At 43.9% G+C, this 17,671-nt stretch overlaps 1 protein-coding gene across 2 annotated transcripts; it reads left to right on the top strand.

Annotated features, from left to right (window-relative positions):
* The first annotated feature begins 3,915 nt into the window (after nucleotides 1-3,915).
* COPS8 (COP9 signalosome subunit 8) lies at nucleotides 3,916-16,882 on the top strand. 2 transcript variants are annotated; one of them, XM_012183170.4, is made up of 8 exons: nucleotides 3,916-4,071; nucleotides 5,780-5,850; nucleotides 6,925-6,973; nucleotides 8,120-8,252; nucleotides 11,699-11,806; nucleotides 14,128-14,190; nucleotides 15,141-15,188; nucleotides 15,871-16,882. In XM_012183170.4, exons 1-8 carry the CDS (start codon nucleotides 3,994-3,996, stop codon nucleotides 15,948-15,950), a joined length of 630 nt encoding a protein of 209 aa, XP_012038560.1. In that variant the 5' UTR covers nucleotides 3,916-3,993; the 3' UTR covers nucleotides 15,951-16,882. The 2 variants fall into 2 exon arrangements, with proteins under 2 accessions (XP_012038560.1, XP_060255123.1); XM_060399140.1 differs by having other exon boundaries at nucleotides 15,141-16,882.
* The last annotated feature ends 789 nt before the right edge of the window (nucleotides 16,883-17,671 follow it).

The following is a 17,671-nucleotide window of genomic DNA, read 5'->3' as shown; positions in this document are numbered from 1 at the left end:
CGGAAGCTAACACAACATTGTAAATCAACTATACGTCAATAAACAATTAAGTAAAATACAGCTGGCTTCATATACTATAAAACTCGATGGTAAAATTCATCCTAATAATTTAAAATGTTACTTTTTCTTTACTTAGCAGGTTTTAAAATGCTCTGAAAATTTAAGACATGGTGAGTAAAGCGAAAAGTTTTATAAAGATTCTATTGGTTTGAATGGTACTTTCCCCTGTTTCTGTAACAAGGGACCAGTGTTCTCAATTTGCTCTGGGACCACAAATAGTGTAGCCAACACTGCAGCAAAAGACAAATGGAAGCCACTTCCCTGGTGGTTTAGCCGAGGGCAGCAAAACAGAGATGTAACTGAATGAGGCGCGATGTAACTTCACTAGTGACAAGTAGGGCTTCCTTGGCTCCGCGGTAAAGAATCCACCTGCCAGCGCAGGAGATGCAAAAGATGCGGGTTCACTCCCTAGTCCAGGAAGATCCCCTGGAGGAGGAAATGGCAACCCACTCCAGTATTCTTGCCTGGAGAATCCCTTGGACTGTGGAGCCTGGTGGGCTGCAGTCCATGGGGTTGTACAGAGTCATACAGGCCTGAGCTCGCCCAGTGATAAGTACTGTGCAGAAAACTAAGGAGGACAAAGATGGCCAAAGCAAGTCAGAAGGCATCCAGGAATTAGATTTTGAAACCCTGCCAGGTGAGAAATGGAGTACTTCCTGCCATATCAGTCAACAAGGATGTCAGTCTTCAGGGATTCCAGCCCTCCAAAAGTGAATTTCTGAGCCCTGAGGGCACCCGGAAGGAGAACAATACCTGCCCATCCAGCAGCCATCAGATTGCAGCCACTCCCTACAGTGAGCACTGAGGAACTCAGAAGGTGAAACACACAGGAATACGGGCCCAGAGAGCTCAGGTGCACGTGAAGGAATGACTTCAGCAGGCCCAGACTCTTCATCGTCCTGTACACAGAACAGCACTGAGTTCCTTGACTCAAGACATCTGGCTCTCTCTAAACAATGATAAGAAAGCCTTCCTCAGTGACCCATGCAAAGAAATAGAGGAAAACAACAGAACAGAAAAGTCTAGAGATCTCATCAAGAAAATTAGAGACACCAAGGGAATATTTCATGCAAAGGTGGGCACAATAAAGGACAGAAACGATATGGACCTAACAGAAGCAGAAGATGTTAAGAGGAGATGGCAAGAATACACAGAAGAACTGCACAAAAAAGATCTTCAAGACCCAGATAAACCACAATGGTGTGATCACTCACCTAGTGTCAGACATCTTGGAATTTGAAGTCAAGTGGGCCTTAGAAAGCATCACTATGAACAAAGCTAGTAGAGGTGATGCAATTCCAGCTGAGCTATTTCGAGTCCTAAAAGATGATGCCGTGAAAGTGCTGCACTCAATAGGCCAGCAAATTTAGGAAACTCAGCAGTGGCCATAGGACTGGAAAAGGTCAGTTTTCATTCCAATCCCAAAGGAGGGCAATGCCAAAGAATGTTCAGACTAGTGCACAATTATACTTATCTCACACACCAACAAAGTAATGCTCAAAATTCTTCAAGTGAGGCTTCAACAGTACATGAACCATGAACTTCTAGATGTTCAAGTTGGATTTAGAAAAGGCAGAGGAACAGGAGATCAAACTGCCAACATCTGTTGGATGTTAGAAAAAACAAGAGAACTCCAGAAAAACATCTACTTCTGCTTTATTGACTACACCAAAGCCTTTGACTGTGTGGATCACAACAAACTGGAAAATTCTTCAAGAGATGGGAATACCAGACCACCTTACCTGCCTCCTGGGAAATATGTATGAAGGTCAAGAATGAACAGTTAGAACTGGATATGGAACGATGGATTGGTTCCAAATTGAGAAAGGAGTATGTCAAGGTTGTATATTGTCACCTTGCTTATTTAACTTACTTTCAGAGTACATCATTCAAAATGCCAGGCTGGATGAAGCACAAGCTGGAATCGATTGCTGGGAGAAATATCAATAACCTCAGATATGCAGGTGATAGCACCCTTTTGGCAGAAAGCAAAGAGGAACTGAAGAGCCTCTTGATGAAAGTGAAAGAGGAGAGTGAAAAAGTTGGCTTGAAACCCAGCAACTAAGATCATGACATGCAGCCTCATCACTTCATGGAAATAGATGGGAAAACAGTGGAAATAGTGGGAGACTTTATTTCTTTGGGCTCCAAAATCACTGCAGGTGGTGATTATAGCCATGAAATTAAAAGATGCTTGCTCCTTGGAAGAAAAGCTACGACCAACCCAGACAGCATATTAAACAGCAGAGACGTTACTGACAAATGACCATCTAGCTAAAGCTATGGTTTTTCCAGTAGTCATGTATGGATATGAGACTTGGACCATAAAGAAAGCTGAGCACCAAAGAATTGATACTTTTGAAGTGTGGTGTTGGAGAAGACTCTTGAGAGTCCCTTGGACTGCAGGGAGACAAAACCAGTCAATCCTAAAGGAATCAGTCCTGAATATTCATTGGAAGGACTGATGCTGAAACTGAAGCTCCAATACTTTGGCCACCTGATGCGAAGAACTGACTCATTTGAAAAGACCCTGATGCTGGGAAAGATCAAAGGCAGGAGGAGAAGGAGATGAGAGAGGATCAATGGTTGGATGGCATCACTGACTCAATGGGCATGAGTTTGAGCAGGCTCTAGGAGTTGACGATGGACAGGGAAGCCTGGCATGCTGCAGTCCATGGGGTTGCAAAGAGTCGAACATGACTGAACTGAATTGAACTGCATCTTTTGATGCTCAGACCACCTACCCTTTGTTGTAAGACTTCTGTATAACCTGACTCCTCCCTGCCCTGCTCTTTAGAGCTGTTCTCTTAGGGCTACTTGAAAACACAACTTTCAACTTTTTAAGTTGTGGCTATTTTTAAAGCTGACACAAGCAACATCAAACACTGGAGTTTAGGGATTTGCTGTTGTTTTTTTATCATTTTCAGAAGAATAACAAGATCTGATGGTGTTTCTGAAAATCTCATTTTGGCTGCAGTGGCCGTGTGGGGAGGGCAGCGCGACTGGAAGTCTATAGAATATTGCACCTTAGCATTCGAAGTTCCAAGCCAGAGAAGCTCCACCTGGAGGCAAAAACGTGGGGGCCTGCAGGAGGGGAGCCCTGCGGGGAGAACTACTGCGCCTTCCCTGCTGTGGGAGGGCTGCTGAAGGAGCAGGTGTAGGCGGAACTAAAGCTAGTTTTGAACCTTTAAATTTGCAAGGTCTCAAAGTAAAGACTTTGAAAAGTCTTCAGTTCAGTTCAGCTCAGTCGTGTCCGACTCTGCGACCCCATGGACTGCAGCACGCCAGGCTTCCCTGTCCATCACCAACTCCCGGAGTTTACTCAGACTCATGTCCATGGAGTCAGGGATGCCACCCAAACAACCAATCCTCTGTTGTCCCCTTCTCCTGCCTTTGATCTTTCCCAGCACCAGGGTCTTTTCCAGTGACTCAGTTCTTGGCATCAGGTGGCCAAAGTATTGGAGTTTCAGCTTCAACATCAGTCCTGCCAATGAATATTCAGAACTGATTTCCTTTTAGGATGGACTGGTTGGATCTCCTTGCAGCTCAAGGGACTCTCAAGAGTCTTCTCCAACACCACAGTTGAAAAGCATCAATTCTTCGGCGCTCAGCTTTCTTTTCAGTCCAAGCCTCACATCCATACACAACCACTGGAAAAACCATAGCAAAAGTACTCAACTATTCACGGAGCTCCTCCCGCCCAGCCTTTGCCGTGTGCTGGGACAGCGGCTTCCCAGAAGCCCGGTCAGTCCTCCAGGGCACCGAGAGGGCCGGTCAGAGCGACGTCTGATGACGCAGCGGAACCAACGAGGCGCTTGCGCAGGGGCGCTCGGCGGCGCCCTCGGCTTTTACGTCATCGCAGGCGCGACGCCCCTAGGGACAGAGTGGGGCCCGGTTCTGCTGAGGAGGCGAGACGGGGAACCGACTGGGAAAATGCCAGTGGCGGTGATGGCGGAAAGTTCTTTTAGTTTCAGAAAGTTGCTGGATCAGTGCGAGAACCAGGAGCTCGAGGTAGCCGTCCGCCTGGCGGGGTCGCGAGGCCTCCGGCGGCCTCGGTCTCCAGGGCAACGGGGCCTGGGGCCCGCGGGGCTCGGGGCCGGCGCCGGGAGGGCGCAGGAGCTGGCGTGAGAATCTCGGAGGGCTGGGCCGAGCGCCCGGGCCTGGTCCCCCCAGACTCGCCGGGAGCCTTTCGCTGTGTGTGTTCAGCTAGTGAGCCCGGAACCACTGTGCGTCTTTGCCCCTCACACCCTCCATACGCTTCTGTGCTGGACTAAACGCCTTGCCTCTGCGCTGTGGGGAGAGGTGCAGAAATGGGGCTTATTAAGACTGTAGTGCAGGCACGGGCACAGACGGAGGTGTGACCGCTGCAACCTTTGCTTGATTCAGAAAGCCCTTAGCCTCACGTTAGCACGGAAGCTTGCTGTTTGTCGTGTGTGTGTCGCCCAGTCGTGTCCGACTCTTGCGTGTGTGTGGTGTGTGTGTGTCTCTCAGTCGCGTCCGACTTTTGTGTGTGTGTCGTTCAGTCGTGTCCGACTCGTGTGTGCGCGAGTGTGTGTGGTATCTTTGTGTGTTGCTCAGTCGTGTCCGACTCGTGTGTGTGTTGTGTGTCACTCAGTCATATCCGAGTCTTTTGTGGTGTGTGTGGCTCAGTTGTGTCCTACTCTTTTGCCTGTGTGTGTGTCTGTGTGTCGGTTAGTCTTGTCCAACTGTTGTGTGTGTGTCGCTCAGTCGTGTCCGACTCTTTTGCGACCCCAGGAGTCCACAGGCTCCTCTGCCCATGGAATTCTCTGGGGAAGAATACTGGAGTGGGTTGTCATGCCCCCCTCTAGGGGATCTTCCTCACCCAGGGATCGAACCCCGGTCGTTCTCCCCCATTGCAGGCAGATTCTTTACTAGCCTGAGCCACCAGGGAAGCCCCTTGTCTTTAGAAGAGCAGGTGACATTGTATCATGCAACTACTAAAGTAACAAGGTCTTTTTCGTAGAAAGGCACTTAATGGCATTTATAGTGTTGATATAAAAAGTTAATTAACCAAAGGAGACAGCTGCCAGAAGCAGCAGCTCTCCGGTAGACACTTTATAGATGTCTCCTGAATGAACTGAAATTGAGTGAGGAGAAGAATGTTTTTGTAACTCAGCTGTTTTGTAACTCAGCTGATGTTTGTCTCTTTATTATGTGTTTACTTAGATATTCAATGTGTTTGGTATAGTGGGCAGAATTAATCATATTGCTTTAGGAATCTGTTGGAGACATTTCTTATAGTAGTACAACAAAATAAGAATTTGAAAATTGGGAAAGGGATAGCGTTCAAATATTTTTGCGTGTATGAATACACAGAAGCCCAGACAGAGGAATCGCAGCTGATCAAAGAGCTAAATATAATCCTCTGGGTTTTGGTGTATGATGCTTCCCTACACTCTTTCTCCATCCATAATAACAACTGCTATAAAATATGCTTACTCTACGGTAAAGCGTCTGTCTACAATGCGGGAGACCTGGGTTCGGGAAGATTCCCTGGAGAAGGCAATGGCAACCCACTCCAGTACTCTTGCCTGGAAAATCCCACGGATGGAGGAGCTTGATGCAGGCTACTGTCCATGGGGTCACAAAGAGACAGGCACGACTGAGCAACTTCACTTTAGGTGAGTTAAGAAAATACTTTCTAAAACATAAAAGAATAAATGAGGTTTATTTCTGTCTGGTTTTTTTGGCCTTACAGGCTCCAGGAGGAATTGCTACACCCCCAGTGTATGGTCAGCTTCTAGCTTTGTATCTGCTCCATAATGACATGTAAGTACCTTCTACCTAAAGCTAAGAGAAGCATCTTCCTCAGGAAACTGTTCTTACGCTGAAGTCGTATCACTGAAACATAGGTCCAGGGAGCTGTGCTGCTTATTTCATATATTGAATCATGACTTAAGAAATTATGATTAGGCTGAGTTGTTTTGAAATACACCTGTTTTATATATTCCTTCTAAGAAACATTCCAATTTATTATGAGAAACTGCAGTGTCAATAAATGCCTTTAAATCTATTGATCTTTTTTTTCCTCTGGTTATAAAACCTTCCCATGTAATCAGTAGACTAAAAGAAACTAAAAGGGAAAGTTGAGAAAGCCAAAAGGAATTTGTTGTCAATGTATAACACGTCTTGAAAGGCTTTGTTTTCTAATTATCCCTAATTCATGTTCATTGGAGGAAAGTGGGAGAGTATAATTGTGCAAAAAGAGTCCCTTGCAGTGCTGCATCCCACTGATGGTTACTGTTAAATTTTGCTTTAAATTCTAAACCTTTTCCTTTTGTACCTTTTAAACTAAACTGAGGTTTTCATTACTCATGTAGCATACAAATTACCTTTCCTGTTTTATAATGCTTTCGTCATATGCTTCTTGTCTTTCAAGCTTCCAGACTCTTTAAAAAAAGAAAAAGCTGCCTTGAAATTTTGGTGCCTGTATGCTCACTCGTAGGAGGAGGGGTCATGATAAGGAGAAAAGCGTTGTGTACTATGCGTATTGTTAGGAATGCTACAACTTTGAAAGTGTATGAATTTGTTTATTTTATATATGAATGGTTTAGACAGTTCTATTTAAGTCTTTACATTGTTGCCTCAATTTAAGATCTGAATTATTAAAAAGTTTACTAAAAACGGCAGGATGTTAGTTTGATAAAAATATTTCATGTCTTATCTGGAAAACCACTCTTACTTTCCCTGGACAAATTCATGTAAAACTAAATTTCATTTTGTATTATATAGAGAATTTTAAAGTATACTTCTGTGTGTTTGCAATGGGATCTAAAATTCTAAATAGTTACTGAGGTGATTTTTAAAAATTGCTTGTTCTTTCTTGGGGGGGATGTAAATTAGGAACAATGCAAGATATCTTTGGAAAAGAATACCACCTGCTATAAAATCTGTAAGTATTCCTCAGAATATCTTACTGCTTCAATATAGTGATGCCATTCACTTAAAAAGCAAAGTTTCTGTTTTCTTTCTCATGTGATCACGAAAGTTATTAAAAACTGCCTTTAAATTTAAAGAATAGATCTAGATTCCGCTAATCTTAATTTCCCTTGAATGGAGTACAAATCTGTGCTCAACTCTTTCTGATCAGGTTTCCTAACATACTTTATAAGTGTCACTTTACCTGACAAACAACTGAGTTAGTTTAGGTAGAAGTTTGAGTTGTTTTATTATTTTCTTTTTAACTGATTTGTGTAGTTTTCTAAATGTTATTTATTTTGCAAGTAATATAATTTATAAGAACACCCTAACAGTAATAGTTATTCAGAGCATTAAGATTTTTTTTTTGGTAACTAGGATTTTAGATTTCTTGTTTTTCATGAGAGAGTAGATGAATTCACTTAATAGTTTCTTCCAAGATGGAAAGAAGTAAATTTATGATTTCTGATGATCCACTGTGTCTCACATAAATGTGAAGTGAGTTTCTCGTACATTCACAAAACATTAACAAGAATTTACCTAAATCCCTTTATTCATTATTGATATTCAGCAGCAGACCAGATTAGTATTTATACTGTTTTTCCTCCACATTCTATTAAGTAAGTTTGGAATGTTCCTCCAGAGCCATTGACTTAAAGATATAAATTATATGCATAGTTTCAGTGTTATTAGTGGAAATGCTATCCTTCTGCCACATTTTAGGACATCTTAGATTGAGAGTCTATATTATTAGCCATTTTGCTATTACTTTTGCCCTTAGGTATATGTATTTTATGTACATGTATATATAATGTTAGGTCTATATATTATATATATGAAATGTAAATAAAACATTGTTTAAAAAAAGTGTTTCATATAACTAATTCCTAAATTTATGTGAAATATTTTTGGACTACTTTCTTGTGCCTTAATTTTTTAATAAAAATCCGTATGAAACATGCCAATAAATTCTATAGTAGTAATCACAGCATTTAAAAACCTTTTTGAAAGTGATTGGGCCGAAGCAGTTACAGCTGTTAAATGCTGCATTATGCTTTAAGCTTCAGTTGTTGGTATATGTGCAGAAGAGTGTCCTCAAAGGCAGTAATCTTTCTTGCAGGCAAACTCTGAACTTGGGGGGATCTGGTCAGTTGGCCAGCGGATCTGGCAGAGGGACTTCCCTGGGATCTACAGCACCATCAACGCTCATCAGTGGTCTGAGGCCGTCCAGCCAATCATGGAGGCTCTCAGAGGTAGTGTCCTCTGTGGATAAGCAATTAGACTAGACTTTAAGTGTTGGAGTAACTCAATGTGTTTGAAAAATAGATATTCTCTGCTCGGTGAATTGGGGAAGTTTTCAGAATTCTTTTTTAAGTTTGCTAAAATTATGCTTTGATTTCATGTCACTTGAGTTTGTATCAGCAGTTGAGGGCCTTGCTGCCTCTTAATTTAACTCTAGACTGAAGTTGCTTATCAGTAAGTAAGAGATGATTTTTGCTACTTAAATGAAATTTTGTAATATTCCAGTAATTTCAAGGGAATAAGACTTAAACCCCACATATTTGAAAGTAGAGACTCCTATGGACTCTGTGAACCTCAGCCTTTCATGGACTTTCTTCCACTTCTGGATTTATGACTAATCAATTTAGGACATAGATAAACTTTTTTTAACCCCCCCCCCCTTTTTTTTTAAATTACCAGTCTAATGCAGCCTAGCGCACCAGAACTCTCCCCTGCCTCTCTCTCTCTCTTCTCCCAGTGTCTGCTTCCGCTCTTTTATGTGTTACACTGTTACTTCATATTGTTGCCTTGTGTCTCTGGTTAATTCCTGCCTTCATTATCTACTTTCCTGCTCTGGAGGGTCAGTGAGCAAGAATTATTGAATACTGCTCATCACTCTGGCAAGGGATGTCAACTTTTCAGGGGAGCAGAAGGCAAAGATTGCCTCTGAAGTGTACCTCATTCTTGGCCTGGTAAAGCAGAACAGTGTGCGTGACAGATAGGAGAACAGGCCGCCCTGGCACAGTAGGGGTGACTTTGGATATTCACACAGAAAACAACCTTGGCGTCATTGTGTACGCCCTGAGAAATTCAGATCCAGAGCAAGACAGGGAGGGGGTTGAGGAAGTACATTCCCTGCCCCGCGGACCCACGTTCACCCAGTACGCGAGCCCGGGTGCCAAGGTCTGGGTGGCCAGCCTCCGTGGGGTTTAAGGGCAGAGGTGGGTTGCAAAGGGCAGCTGCCTCACCTTCCGCTCTGTCTCTAGCACTGGCATCGGCAGTTCCTGGTAGGTCTTAGGCATGCTGACGTATTCGTTGAGCAACAGAATAAGCGATCTCTCAAGGTCTCCCTGAGACTTTGTCCCATGAAGAACTGCCAGCGACACTAGGTGCCAGCTCAGCTTATCCACCTTCCTGCTTGCCATTCTGATGCATGCCCTCCTGAGGCTGCACGTCTCATTGCTGAGGTGACCGGTGCCCGGTCAGGATGCAGGTGTCAGGTTCATTTGTGCTGAGGGGTTAAAAGCAGCCTGAGGGGCTCGGCCCCTGACTGATGCTGTGGTTCGCGTGGCCTTTACGCCTGCTGCCTTGTCCTTCCACTCTGCCTTCCCCGGGATGTTTCTCTTCTCTCCACGATTTTCTCTTTCATTCACAGTCTTGTCTTGTTCTGGTCCCTTTTTCAACTCTGAAAATCTGACCAGAGTACTTGAACTTGAAAGTAAATGTTTCTAAAATATGGGAGGCTTATCAAATGAATGAAGCTTTTGCTGTACACTTGTGTTTTCCTCTTTCATTGTTGCTCGGGGTTCTTCTCTGTTGAATGTCTGTAGCTTTCAATAGATAAAAGCTTTTATCTCTCAGCTGTGTTAGAAGCCTACTTTAAGGTCATTTGCTGAAAGTGGGTAGGAATGAAGGAAGGAATTGGAAGTGAAGCAAATAATGGCTCCGTGAAAGCCGGGAGGCAGTTAGGCTCAGGGAGAAAGGAAGCAACAGGGTTGACTCTCAGCGATGTCTAAGGAAGAGGCGAGCCCAAAGGCTGGGGTCGGGCCCACTTGGGTTCCCGTGGGACCTTCCACAAGCCTGTGTGCAGCACACCCTTCCTTAGCGGTGCCGGGCCCCTTGGGGGATAAAAGGATGTGAAAGCCCTCCTGTAGAGAAGTCGGGATGACGGGGTGGGGAGGGGTGCAGTGCACACTGAGGGTGGTAAAAGATTGCCTGTTAAGTAAGTAAGTGATGCTGTGAGGTCAGAGAAGGGCGCAGATGGCAGTGAGCTCCAGTGCCCAGCGCGGAGGGTTTATAAATAGACCCAGGAAGAGAGGAGAGGAGGGGGGTTCAGACCACATAGAGATGTAAGCACAGCGCCCTACGAAGTGCCTGAGAAGCACAACAGTGAGCGGTGCAAGCAGAACCAGCAGGCCGCTTTGAAGCAGAGGGTGTCTGCGGGGGTTGGTGTGGCTGTAACAGGGTCCCAGGAGTGGGGGCGGGTTTTCTTATGTCCAGGGCTATCTTGTATGTGTATACTTGCCTATTAAATGTGGAAGGTAAACTCCATAATTCCTAAGCATGTCGAAGTCACGTGCTTCATTCCTGAATTACTTAATGTGGAAATTTAAGCCTGGGGGAGCCCATGTGTGGTCTCTAGGGAAGTTTTGTTGCTGGAGTTGTTTACAACCCCTTCCTGTGGGGCTCAGGGCTCCACTTTGGGATTTGCACTTGAATGATGTCAAGTCAAGAGTTCAGAGCAGACTTGAAAGTTAGGAAGGGGGCTCTGGTTATCAGGTTTGTTCAGCAGCTCCCAGGTGTGGTCCTGTGTCAGAAACCCTGCTGAGAAAGGACCACTGATCCTGGGAGAAGGTAATTTCTGTTCTAGTCAGTCCAATGTTTGTAAGTGGGATAAAGAGAAATTTTGAAATATACATCCCAAATACAAATGAAGTTTTCTTAGAGTTGGAGTCCTATCTGTAGTAATTTTTTTTCCATCTTTGTAATTTTTATTGTCACCTGAGTTTTTTTTTTTTAACCTGAGATGTTTTTCATTCAGAGAAAGTGTAAGAAATGCATGTTCCTTGGTGGTTCAGCTTCTCTTATGGCTCAGTTGGATGTTCAGCTTCCCTTATGGCTCAGCTGGTAAAGCATCCATCTGCAATGTGGGAGACCTGGGTTCGATCTCTGGGTTAGAAAGATCCCCTGGAGAAGGGAAAGGCCACTCTCTCCAGTATTCTGGCCTGGAGAATCCCGTGGACTATATAGTCTGTGGGGTCGCAGAGTCGGACTCTCTCTTTCACTTTCGTGTTCTTTCTTTGGTGGCTCAGTGGTGAAGAACCCACCTGCCAGTGCAGGAGCTGCAGGGGACACAGGTTTCATCTCTGGGTCGGGAAGATCCCCTGGAGGAGGGCATGGCAACCCACTCCAGTATTCTTGCCTGGAGAATCCCATGGACAGAGGAGCCTGGTGGGCTGTGGTCCATGGGGTCGAACAGAGTTGGACACAATTGAATGATTTAGTGTTGACTGAGCAATATTTGAGCCCTTCTTACATCTTAGGTGCCTATAGCTGTGCCTGTAGATGCAGAAATCTTTAGGTTGATCTAGTTTTTCTTACCAAATTTGGAGAAGGGCTGTGATGTAGTTTAATTGTGTGTTTCAAAACTGGCAGCTCTTTTGGTTCACTGTCTGCCAAACCTTCACTCCCACGACAGATGCAACCCGGAGACGAGCCTTCGCCCTGGTCTCCCAAGCCTACACCTCAATCATCGCCGACGATTTCGCAGCCTTTGTTGGACTTCCGGTGGAGGAGGCTGTGAAAGGTATTTGAGGCCTACTTTCTGCTTTCAGACTTCCCTGGTGGCTCAGATGGAAAGTGTCTGTCTACAATGTGGGAGACCTGGGTTCCATCCCTGGGTCGGGAAGTTCCCTGGAGAAGGAAATGGCAACCCACTCCAGTACTCTTGCCTAGAAAATCCCATGGACGGAGGAGCCTGGTGTCCATGGGGTTGCAAAGAGTTGAACACTTCTGAGTGACTTCACTTTCACTTTCTGCTTTCAAAGAAAATGGAATGTAAATCATAGGTCCACAAGCCCTTATCTGAAGCCATTGGGACAGGACACGTTTCGGAATTTAGGTCGTGTGAGTTCTTTAGAAAGGTGATAGGAGGCGTACACCACACAGCCCCAGGCAGCCAGCACCTGGTGACCAAGCCCACCCGTGGTTCCCGCAGAGCACGTGTGTCCCCGCAGTTGGCGTGAGAGGAGGCTGTACGCAGACTTTGGGGTCTGCATCAGATTTGCCAACACATGAGTTAAAGAAAATTTTTTGACTCATAGAATTTTTTTGGACTTCTGAATATGAATAAGAAATATTGGGTTTGTGTTTACCTTTAAAGTGCTTTTTACCAAAGATAGGCAGCAATAAAGATGTCTTAAAACAGGAGCTTTGTGAAGGAATGCATTGCGATTTCTATGAGATTAAAATTTGACTTCATCTTTGAGATAAACCCTTGTTGCATGTGTTAGTATTAATAACTCTTTCCTTACTGAACCTCCTCACTGTTTGGGTAGTTACTTCTTATCACGGCACCCGGGGTCTGACCCCTGAATATTTTCTATTTTTATCTCTAATACCTTTGATCAACTTCTACTCTACTAAACAGTGCTGAGCCCTCCAAGTTGATGTCCAGGAAGGAAAAATTAGAGCTGCTGTTGACCAGTGGAGGGAGGGGAAAGGAAGGTGGTGAGAACAGTAGGTCATTGGAGGAAAGAGGCAGCGGATGGAGGTGTAGACTCGAGTGTTTGGTGACTTTCCCACCTCTGAGCCCCCGGTTACATCACAGCTTTTACAGGTGGTAGAGAATGTGTGCGACATGGAGGAAATTCAGGGTGTGCACGCCATATGCTCTTAGATACGCTGGGCAGGTAACATTGTATTCATAATTCTAAGCTTAAACTCCGCTAACGTCTTTATATATTTTCCTTTGAAAATCAACATGGAGGTGGGGTTTGTTTGTTATTTTAAGAAAGTAGGTTTTAATGGATCTGGACCTATAGAAACCCTGGTTTCACCCTTCCTTGATGAAGGCAATCTCCTCCTCGTATGCCTTTCAGCCCAGTTTTTCTCCACCATTTCTTACCAGTAACCTAGAGGTGTCTGCACCCTACTCTCACCCGCTGGCTTCCAGATGTGCTTCTGCATTTTCGTCTCTCAGGTCCTGACCAGTCTACCCTCCCCTGTCCAGGTTGCTCTGGAATATTAATACTGCACGTATCTTGCAGCACTGTTTTATGGTGTTGGACATTTTGGGTTCTCCAGTCGAAACGTCACCATTAAGCACCACATATCATGAATTTCTGAGGCCTACCACAGTTATAGATGCATAAATGGCTGGTTAATGAATGTCCTTGGAGTAAATCATACTGTTACTTACACATACAGACATGTATTTTGACTCTTCTTTTGAAATTAATCCATAATTTATTGATTATAGATTAAAATATATTAAAATTAATCCATAATAAATAATATATCCCAAAGTCCATACTTAACAACTGTCTGCCTGTGATCCTGGTCCACTTCTCCATGCTAGCTGTGCAACCTAAGACACATTCCTGGGATTCTCTGAGCTTCATTTTCTGCATCTGTGCAGTTACGATGAGCTTCACAGAGCTATTGGGTGGTTGCATAACGTGACCCCTGTAGGAGCGCCCAGCGCAGTACCTGCTGACCGGCCTCCGTGTGGTGTCTCTGTGCTGTTTTTATCCTCCCCGTCATCTTTGTTACTCCTGATGTCAGGATTAGAAAGAGTACTGTAGACGTCTTCCTTATGTCTCTTTTTAATAGTTCAATCTGGTTAATACCATAATACATATATTACAGAAAACTGATCACTTTTTAGTGACTATGTCAGCCTGATAGAATAAAATGAGGCTTTCATGGATGTTTCAGAAAGGTATTTCCCAAATAAGTTCCCATGAGAATGCTGTCTCTAGGATACCTCTGTATTGAAAATACACATTACAGGTTCATCTACCCATGTTGGACCTCCCATACAGGTAACATCAGTGATATATTGTGGATCTTGTAAGTAGAGTTTCTGTTTTTAAAATACATTTCTGTGTTAAATACATGATTTAGGTATCCTTGAACAAGGCTGGCAAGCCGACTCCACCACAAGGATGGTCATGCCCAAGAAGCCAGGTAGGTGGAGCTGCTTGTCCACCGTGCAGCCTGAACTCTGAGACCACTGCAGGTTTTCAGGTGTTGCCTATGAATGCTTTGATGCAAAGTTCTACCATGCCAACAGCATGAAAGTAACTCATGTTTAATACAGATAGAGGGTGATGGACCCTTACGGTAGAAAGGATCTTAAAGATGATCTGGTTTTACTTTAATTTTTTAAAATGTATTTTGTTCATTAAAAACCCATATGTATATGTTTCCATAATCCTGATTACAACTTAATTTTTACTAAGCATTAATAATCTCCCATCCTTTTATTTATTGGGCCATTTCTCACTGCTTATTTCTAATATGTAAACTGCTGCCTTTTAAAATGATACTTAAGATACTCAGAAATTCCTCTTTTCTCCTCATGCTGGTAACATGTAGACTCTTCTCCTAAACAAGACTTTGAGTGGCTTTAACTTTCACAAAATTATCTGGCCTGTTCAGGCCATAAGAATTTGGCCTGTCCTCATTGTCTCCATCTGAATTCCTAGTCCCTGAGCCTTCCTCTCTGAAATGAGCCACTTTCCTTGCTGCTTACCAGGAATGTCCTTTTCTGCCGTGGCTTTAGAGCTGGGCTCCATGCCCATCTCCATAAACACTCAGATCGGCTCCCTCCCAGAGTTCCACCTGCTCTGAATTCCTGTTGTTCAGATGTTGTTGACTCCACCCACGGTAGGGAAGTACACAAGCTACCGTGTGCTCGGCCCTTTGAGGGTGCAGAAGAGGGGTCAGAAGAGGGCCCAGCCGATCTAGGTGGTGAGAGAACGCTGCTGGAGTAAAAAGTCCGGTGTGATCAGGTAGAGCGTGATTGCTGTTTCTCTGAGAAGTGAATGACTGGGATGCCGCTGCATTAGAAATGTCCTGTTCTGTGTGAAGGCTTTGGACAAGGCTTCTGTAACCGGGCTGTGTGTCTTGTTCAGTTGCAGGGGCCCTGGATGTTTCCTTTAACAGGTTTATTCCCTTATCAGGTATGTATGTTCATATGTCCATTTTAAAAGTATTCCGTTACTTTTCTCTTTTGTTTTTGTATTATTTCTTTTTGTTAGCTCTCATGTTGTAGACAAAGAGGTTAAATCCTAACGTGGTATTTATAGTACTCCATCTAGTTACAAGGATGCACGGTGGGGGGTCCCCTCTATAGCTTCCCTCGAGGCAGTGGGCCCCTCCCTGGTGTCATGTCAGGCAGGCCTGATGGAGCCACTCGCCAGCCCTGACTCAGACTTGGCTCCAGGCCGACGTGTGAGAGCTAAGCTTTTTGAAAAGGGATCCTCTGTGGGTTTTCTGTTCACTGACAATTTAATATTCTGTGTGGTAAGCACTGGGTGATTATTACATTAATGTCATATGGGGAGGGGTCTTTCTAAGAAGAGCTGTGTTCTCTTGGGAGAGGTGTTGCCTGTTAAAAGTGTTTCTAACCTTCACATGGAAACTTCAGTAACAACAGAACCAAACATGCCTTTATTCCCAGTTTGGGAAAACTACTCACAGAAGTTGAGGCTTCTTGGCTTGTTTTTTTAAAATGTCCAAGATCAAGGTAAATCTAAGAAAGTTTCCTTCTTGATAAGTAAAAGGCATTGGAGGGTGTCAGTGGCAGGACCATGGCTTTGTGACCCTGGTGTCTGACTGAGTGTCTTTCTCTCTAACGTGCAGAGCCTGCCCCTGTTCCACCCATTCCCAACGAGCAACAGTTAGCCAGACTCACCGATTATGTGGCTTTCCTCGAAAACTGACCATTCTGAGTTCAAGATCCACCTTCAGAAGCCTGAATACTGACAAGTAGAGAAATGTAAAATTTTTATTTTCAATTTTATTGGATGGATGAATAACCTTGTCATACTTTACTGAGTATGTGATAAAATACATATATAATATCAAGTATATTATATATATTTTGTCCTTAAAACATGCTGAATGGTTGTTGAAACATTTCTCATTTTTTAATGTTTGACAATTTGGAGTCCATCAGTATTATGCAGTTTATATTTCCTAGTGACTCGTAAAATACAGCCCTCCTGCTTCTTGTGGAACAGTGGTTGTCAAGCGTTCTTTCTGCCGCAGCGCACAGCGCGTTCCCTCCCACCTGCACCATAGGCTGGTAGTTGCCATGGTGCATTGGGGTGTGAGGAGGACACCCCAGAGGCAGTGTCTGCATTGCTGGGGATAGTAATTCACACCCTCTTTGGAGACCATGCTCTTTTCCTCTGCCCACCTGAGAATCACAAATACAAAATGCTGAGACCGAGCTGAGGAACAAGACCATTTCCCTGGTAAACCAGTTTGCTTTAGATTTTTTTCTGAGAGCGTGAGTACATCCATTGCTGGTGGTGGAGGGCTTGCCACGAAAGTGAGACTTATTTAAGACATTTGGGAGAAGTATGAAGTGGTAATATTTGCTTTCAGAAGAAGGGAGATGTCAGTGTGGAATGCATTGTTGGGGAAAGAAGCTATTACGTGATACACTTTGTACAACTGGTCTGCAGCCTATCGGTTGCTTATGTTTATCCCTTGGGTCAAGTTCTGCCCATGGGAGAAATACTGAACAAGTCTTTCATTTTTTTGTGTGATAGCCCTCTGAACATTTGAAGTTGTGTATTGTATCTTCAGGTTAAATTCACCCCCTAGTTCATTTATTCTGCATTTGTTCAATAAATATTTAATTGAATTCTTCAGCTGTTTTACTGAAGGTAGTTTCTAGAGGTTTCACTATCCTGTCTTCCTGCGGATGAGTTCTAGTTGGCCATTGTCTCTATTAAAGTACAAATATCTTAATTAAATAGAAATGACCTATATAGTGGTAGTGACATGACTCATGTTTTCACTCATTTAAACTATACTTTACTGGCTATTTCAGCTACTGTTAACATTTAAATGTTAATGTTAAATGTTAATGGTTACTTTAAATACCTTTTAAATTAAGGTTTTGCTGTTCTGGGCTTCAGTGATCCTGAAAGACTAGGAGTAGCGAGGTGCCTTTAGTATAAACTAGAGAAAACTGTTGGTAAAACTGCAGCTGGAGGGTAACAGAAACCATTCAGATTGAGGCACTTAGAGAAAAGGTAGCCTACCGGAAAGAGTGCTCAGTACATGGCTGCAGAGCAGAGAGAGAGAGACCAGGCAGTGACTGGATGCCAAAGACGAGAGAGGATGAAGAAGGAAGGTAATACCTGAAGCACTGGCCAGGAATTTTCCAAAACTGATGAAAAAAATCAAGCCACAGATTCAAGAAGCTCAGAAAACCCCACACAGGATAAATACAAAGAATCACACCTGGAGACATCGTAGTAAAACTGCGGAAAACTGAGAACAAAATATTAAAAGCATGAGGGGAGGGTGGGGAGGGTTTTCTCGTCCAAGAAGCAACAGTAGAGCCAGGGGACGATGAAATGGCGTTTTCTAAGTGTCAAAGAAATCGCAACTGCTATTAAAAGAAGCACTTGTAAAACTTTCACTC

The sequence above is a fragment of the Ovis aries genome, chromosome 1 (assembly GCF_016772045.2).
Source record: "Ovis aries strain OAR_USU_Benz2616 breed Rambouillet chromosome 1, ARS-UI_Ramb_v3.0, whole genome shotgun sequence".
Taxonomy (NCBI): Eukaryota; Metazoa; Chordata; class Mammalia; order Artiodactyla; family Bovidae; genus Ovis; species Ovis aries.
The sequence above is the reverse complement of the archived record's forward strand: the minus strand, read 5'-3'. Positions and strand labels throughout refer to the sequence as shown.

Coding starts and splice junctions, on each gene's coding strand:
- COPS8 (XM_060399140.1), top strand. CDS start 3,994: ATGCCAGTGGCGGTGATGGCGGAAAGTTCTTTTAGTTTCAGAAAGTTG. Junction 11,807..14,127: donor GGTGGAGGAGGCTGTGAAAG/GTATTTGAGGCC, acceptor TACATGATTTAG/GTATCCTTGAACAAGGCTGG. Junction 14,191..15,140: donor GGTCATGCCCAAGAAGCCAG/GTAGGTGGAGCT, acceptor TGTCTTGTTCAG/TTGCAGGGGCCCTGGATGTT.